Here is a 5,760-nt window from a genome sequence, read left to right as displayed (position 1 = left end):
AGTTTCAGCTTTCACATACTGGATGAGAGTCTTACCTGAACGCCTCAGGGTCCTGGAGGTGTACAGGTCGTGGAGAGATGGCAGGTTGCAGCCAGTCACCTCAGCAGAGCGGATGATGCGCTGCAGTCTGCACTTGTCCTTTGCTGTGGCTGCAGCGTACCAGACTGTGATGGAGGAGAGGATGGACTCTGATGGCAGTGTAGAAGTGAACCATCATGGTCTTTGGCAGGTTGAACTTCTTCAGCTGCAGCAGGAAGTACATCCTCTGCTGTCCTTTCTGGATGAGGGAGGTGATGTTCAGCTCCCACTTGAGGTCCTGGGTGATGATGGTCCCCAGGAAGCAGAACGTATCCACAGTAGACACCATGGATTCATCGATGGTGATGGGGGCGGCTGCTTTTTTCCTGAAGTCCACAACCATCTCCACTGTCTTCAGAGCGTTAAGTTCTAGATTGTTCTCGCCACATCAGATGGTCAGCCTCCCACCAGAGATGAGTCCAATGAGGGTGGTGTCATCTGCAAACTTTAGGAGCCTGACAGACTGGTGAATGGAGGTGCAGCTTTTGGTGTACAGGGAAGAGCAGAGCATTGATAAAGTCAAATACTGAAATAAAAGTCCACATTTTTTTTTCAAAATTATGAAAAGAAAACACTTCCTGTTCTTGTTATTGTATTCACCATGTAAAACTTGAGTTTGTTTAAGCATCAGATCAGTAAAGTTTGTAAAATGTCTGTTTTGTTTATTAAATGTTTGTATAGAAAAGGGGCAATAGGTTCACAGTACTTGTGAGTGACATCAACAAACAAAAACAAACAACATTTGAACAGGGTGGTCAGCCTGGTCATACTATGGATCACGGCTGTTAGTGTGCATAACAATGTCAGTCCTTAAAACAGAGTAGAACAGGAAAGACAAAAGAGGAAACAATAAATAAATACATGCATCAATACAATAATTACAAGGCTTTATTGACAAACAGGCTAGCAGCAGGACAGAGCAGGATCTTATTCAGGAACAAGTGGGACAGTAATCTTTTCTGCATAAACAAGGAAGGGGCCCCACACCTCTCTGAATTTACGAGAGGATCCTTTCAATGTATATCGAATTCTTTCAAGTTTTAAGTTATTGAAAATCTCTTTTACCCAGAGAGTGTGGGAAGGGGGTGTTGTTGATTTCCACCTCATTAGAATGAGGCGTCGAGCCAATAAAGTAACAAAGGCGATTATATCTGATTGCGGTTTAGGTAAGGGCACCTGAGAGACACCAAACAAGGCAGTCATAGCATTAGGTTGTAGAAATGTCCCAGTTACCTCCGATAGAGTTTTAAAAATTGCAGTCCAATAATTATTCAAAGACTTGCAGGACCAGAACTTGTGGACATGGTTTGCAGGCGTCTGGTGACATTTTTCACAGGACTCAACTGTGTCATAGACCTTGGAGAGTCTAACCTTAGTCCAGTGAGTGCGGTGAACCACTTTACATTGGATTAAGTCATGCCTGGCACAGATAGATGAGGTATGAACCCGTTTAAGAATTTCCCCCAGAGCTCGTCTGAAATGCCCTCCCCCAGTTCCTCCTCCCAGAGAGCCTTCACAATATTCAAAGAGGTTGAGGATAGGGTTTGAATTTGACTATAAATATGTGAAATCATACCTCTTCTCATGATTGGGACTTGAATAAAGAAAGTATCTAGGGTTGTATCGGCAGGCAGATTTGGAAATTGGGCATATGTATTGCGAGCAAAACTACGAGCTTGTAGGTATCGGAAAAAGTAACTCTTATGAATAGAAAACAGCTCCTGGAGTTGTTGAAAAGATGCAAATACATTATCGATGTATAAATCATTATTAAAAAAATATTATCATTGAGTTTTTTGTGTTGGTTTGAGGTATGAATAAACATGTCTCAGATTGTTTTTTTAATCTGTATTTGAAAAAAGAAAAAACCCCAATAAAGAGAAGTTTAAAAAAAAAAAGGAATGAAAGCCTTTTGATCGGGGGAAATTATGGATGGAAGTATTGAGTCAAGGCGTAAGGCTAAATGTTTGGATTGTAATTTAGAGTCCACGTTTAGAAGACTTATGGGGCGTTATGGACAGAGGGTCTTTATTATTTTTCAATATAAGGGAGATTGAGGCTTGGCTAAGTGTCTGGGGCAATGAAAGAGATTCAAATGATTAATTAAACATATCAAGGTTCAAGGTATCTTTATTATCCCCGAGGGGCAATTTGATGTACAGCCAGCAGTAAAAGAGGCACAGCCAACAAACAATAAATAAAAACAATACCAAACAACAAAAAGACAAAAAAAAAATCACAATTACATGTGGTCGTTGACCAGACTGATCGCAGCAGGCATGAAGGATTTTTTAAATCTGTTTGTTCTGCAAAATGGCAGCTTGTATCTGCGCCCTGATGGCAGCAACATGAACTCACAGTTCAAGGGATGGGATGAATCAACAATAATAAGACAGGCTTTTTTCAGTGACCTGACTTTATACAGGTCATGGAGATCAATCAAGATAGGGGCTAATTTGTCTGTTTTTAATGATTTCATGAACAGTCACTTCATCCACACAATCAGTTTGATCAGAATCTCATCTATGAAAAATAAAATAATGATCTCATTGATTTCATTCTTTAGAGTACATTTTAATAAATTTAAGTTTAAACAACAAAATTAATTCTGCAAAAAGAACTAGTATATATTTCATTTGAGATTTTTCGAAATAAAATGTACAAAGTGGTGAAAACATAATATCTACATTAAAGAAAAGGCCTGGTGCTTTCTCTCTTAAGACCATTTAATTAGAACAAAAACAATCAGTACTAATTGTAAACACATTTAAAGTGAAGAAAAGTTGAAATGTTCATGCAGAGAAAACGTCAGTTCAGCTGAACACAAATCCTCATGAGCAGTAAAGCCTCTGTGACTAATCATAAACAGCTAAAGAGAGTTATTTAAAGAGACTCAAACACAAGTGAGAAGATGTCAAAGTACCGCCCATAAAGTTTGATTGACAAGTGAACAATGTAACCACAATCAGCTCTCAGCAACAAACTGAATAATGATCAAGTTGAAGGATGAAAGTTTAACCCACTGTTCCTTTAAATGACTTCTGTCTATTTCAGTTTACACAACTCAGCAGATCCAGTATAAATCCAAAGTCCAGCATGTAGAGGCTGAGTGAATGTGGTCTGGACTATGTGGAGGAGAGTCATGGTTTCAGAGATGTTGTAGAAGGACAGAATACCTGCTCTGTGATCCAGGTACACTCCTACTCTGGAGGACTGAGGACCTGAGACAGGAGTGTTGACTTTGTTGTACCAAAAGTTATAACCATTGTTGGAACAATCTAACACCCAAGATTTATCATTACGTCCAAACACACATTCATATGAGCTCCCTGCTCTGCTGATATTCTTGTATGAGACTGCAACATCAACTTCTCCTCCTCTCCTCTCCACCTCCCAGTAACAACGTCCAGTCAGACTCTCTTTACTCAGGACCTGACAGTAACTAGTGAATCTGTCTGGGTGACTAGAATAAGATTGTTGTTGACCCATGTTTGTTACTTTTCTGTTTCCATCAGATAATAACAGATGTGTGTTTGCTGTGTTTGGATCCAGTGTGATGTTACATGAATATTTTAAGAACTCAGCTCTGGTCATGTTCTCTGGTCCAGACAGTAAAATATCCACTTCAGTCACTGTCTGTGAGATGTTTGTCCATTTCTCTCTCAGGACGTCCTGTAGTTTATCTCTGACTTCTGACACAGCCGCTGTCACGTCCTCAAAGTACCTCAGAGGACGGATCTTGATACTGGATGAGTGTGTAGATTCACTGAGTGGTGACAGTGAGGGGTAGTCGTGTAGAAACTGGTTGTGGTCCTGTGTGTGTGACAGCTTCTTCATCTCAGCGTCTCTCCTCTTCAGCTCAGTGATCTCCTGCTCCAGCTTCTCCTGAAGCTCTCTGACTCGACTCACTTCAGTTTGCTGCTGGGATTTGACCTGCTGCTTCACATCAGAGCGTCTTTTCTCCATGAGACGGATCAGCTCAGTGAAGATCTTCTCACTGTTCCCCACTGTTTTATCAGCGGAGCCATTGATAGCCTCCACCTCCTGTTGGAGCAGCTTCACATCTTTCTCTCTGTCCTGGATTCTCTGCTGGATGTTTTGTCGACTCACCTCCAGCTCTCTCTGCTTCTGGCTCCTTTCTGCTGCAGCTGGGACTGTGTCGTGACCTTTATGTTGGTCCATTATACAAAGGAGACAGATAGACTGCTGATCAGTATGACAAAATACTTTCATCACCTCATCATGATGAGAGCAGATGTTCTCCTGGAGCTTCTTGGAGGGCTCCACCAGCTTGTGTTTTGTATAGGCAGGTATTTCATAATGAGGCTGGAGGTGTTTCTCACAAAATGAGATCAAACAGAAGAGACAGGACTTACAGGCTTTCAGTTTCCTCCCGGTGCAGACATCACAGGCCACATCTTCAGATCCAGCATAGCAATGATCAGCAGGAGCAGCTTGGAGTCCAGTCTTCTTCAGCTCCTCCACTAAAACTGCTAACATGGTGTTCTTCACCAGGACAGGCCTTGCTGGGAAGACCTGTCTGCACTGAGGGCAGCTGTAGATTTTCTTCTCCTCCTCTGTATCCCAGTGGCTTTTAATACACTTCATGCAGTAACTGTGTCCACAGGGAACAGCCACCGGATCCTTCAGGAGATCCAGACAGATCGAACAAGAGAAGGTTTCCCGGTCCAGCTGAACTCCTTTCTGTGCCATTTCTCCTCTCAGTGACTCAACTGTCTGAGTTTCACTTCCTCATAACTGAAAACAACTTTCACCACTGATCTACACAACATGTGTCTGTGCTGTGAATGTCAGCTGGTGTCGGTCACACCCATCTGCAAACTGTAGATCTGAAGGGGAGGGAACCAGGAAATACTGGGTCAGAGTGGAGCTGGCTGTGTTTGAGAGCAGGCAGGAGAGGGAGGGGTTATCAAGCTGGTTTATTCCAGGACGAGGAGCAGCACTGTTCATTTTTAACTTTGTTTCCTCATTCACAATGAAGCCTCCGTTAAATCCTGTCCCCCATCTGAAATATTTGAAGCTTTAAGTTGTTAAATACTTCTTGACTCTTCAGGTCTTTGGTGATGACTTCATATTTAGAAAAAAAACAAACTACTGTGCACACATCCAAGCAAAATGCATACAGGTGCAGGACAAAAAAATGAATGACCTGCAGACAAAAGAGAGGTCTTCACTCTGTTCAGCTCCTAATCTGCAACTTTATTAAGGGCAGCGTTTGGATCCTTGCCCTTAAATTATTGCTCATTGGCAGCTGAACAGTGTGCGGACCTCTCTCTTTTTTCTGATAACTTCATATTTGTCAAATTCTTTCTGAATTCTGCTCAAATTTATTTTAATGCTCAAAAACAGTTGACTGAGAATTAAGTTATCAAAATGAAATCTCTAAAAATGTACTTCATTTAATTATGTATCTACCTGAAGTTCACATAGGTAATCAAAAGAGATCAAACTAAATACCTAATATTTCATCAAAACACTGAAATATTTGATGATGAAGGTTCACTTCACTTCAAATCATCTCCAGCCCTCTGAGGTTGATGCTGTCATACACAACATAACGGGGCTGTGTTTATAAAAATGAAACAATGAAGCAACTGGTCAGCTCGCTGATAAACTGCGTTTGTGCAACCTTCAGGTGATTTTCACTGAGAAGATCAGAGT

At 41.4% G+C, this 5,760-nt stretch overlaps 1 protein-coding gene across 1 annotated transcript; it reads right to left on the bottom strand.

Annotated features, from left to right (window-relative positions):
- Nucleotides 1-2,190: 2,190 nt before the first annotated feature.
- On the bottom strand, nucleotides 2,191-4,849 carry LOC132955493 (tripartite motif-containing protein 16-like protein). The gene is made up of 2 exons (XM_061028355.1): nucleotides 4,455-4,849; nucleotides 2,191-4,244 (listed from the first exon to the last, which is right to left on the bottom strand). The coding sequence occupies exons 1-2, from the start codon at nucleotides 4,789-4,791 to the stop codon at nucleotides 3,124-3,126; spliced, it is 1,458 nt and encodes a 485-aa protein (XP_060884338.1). The 5' UTR covers nucleotides 4,792-4,849; the 3' UTR covers nucleotides 2,191-3,123.
- Nucleotides 4,850-5,760: the final 911 nt, after the last annotated feature.

The sequence above is a fragment of the Labrus mixtus genome, chromosome 3 (assembly GCF_963584025.1).
Source record: "Labrus mixtus chromosome 3, fLabMix1.1, whole genome shotgun sequence".
Taxonomy (NCBI): Eukaryota; Metazoa; Chordata; class Actinopteri; order Labriformes; family Labridae; genus Labrus; species Labrus mixtus.
Note: the sequence above shows the minus strand (reverse complement) of the source record. Positions and strands in the feature narration are given on the sequence as shown.

Excerpts from the sequence above, each read along its gene's own strand:
- LOC132955493 (XM_061028355.1), bottom strand. The coding sequence starts at position 4,791 with ATGGCACAGAAAGGAGTTCAGCTGGACCGGGAAACCTTCTCTTGTTCG. Across the intron at positions 4,245-4,454 it reads CGGGAGGAAACTGAAAGCCT|GTCACGACACAGTCCCAGCT; the intron begins GTAAGTCCTGTC and ends ACCAACATAAAG.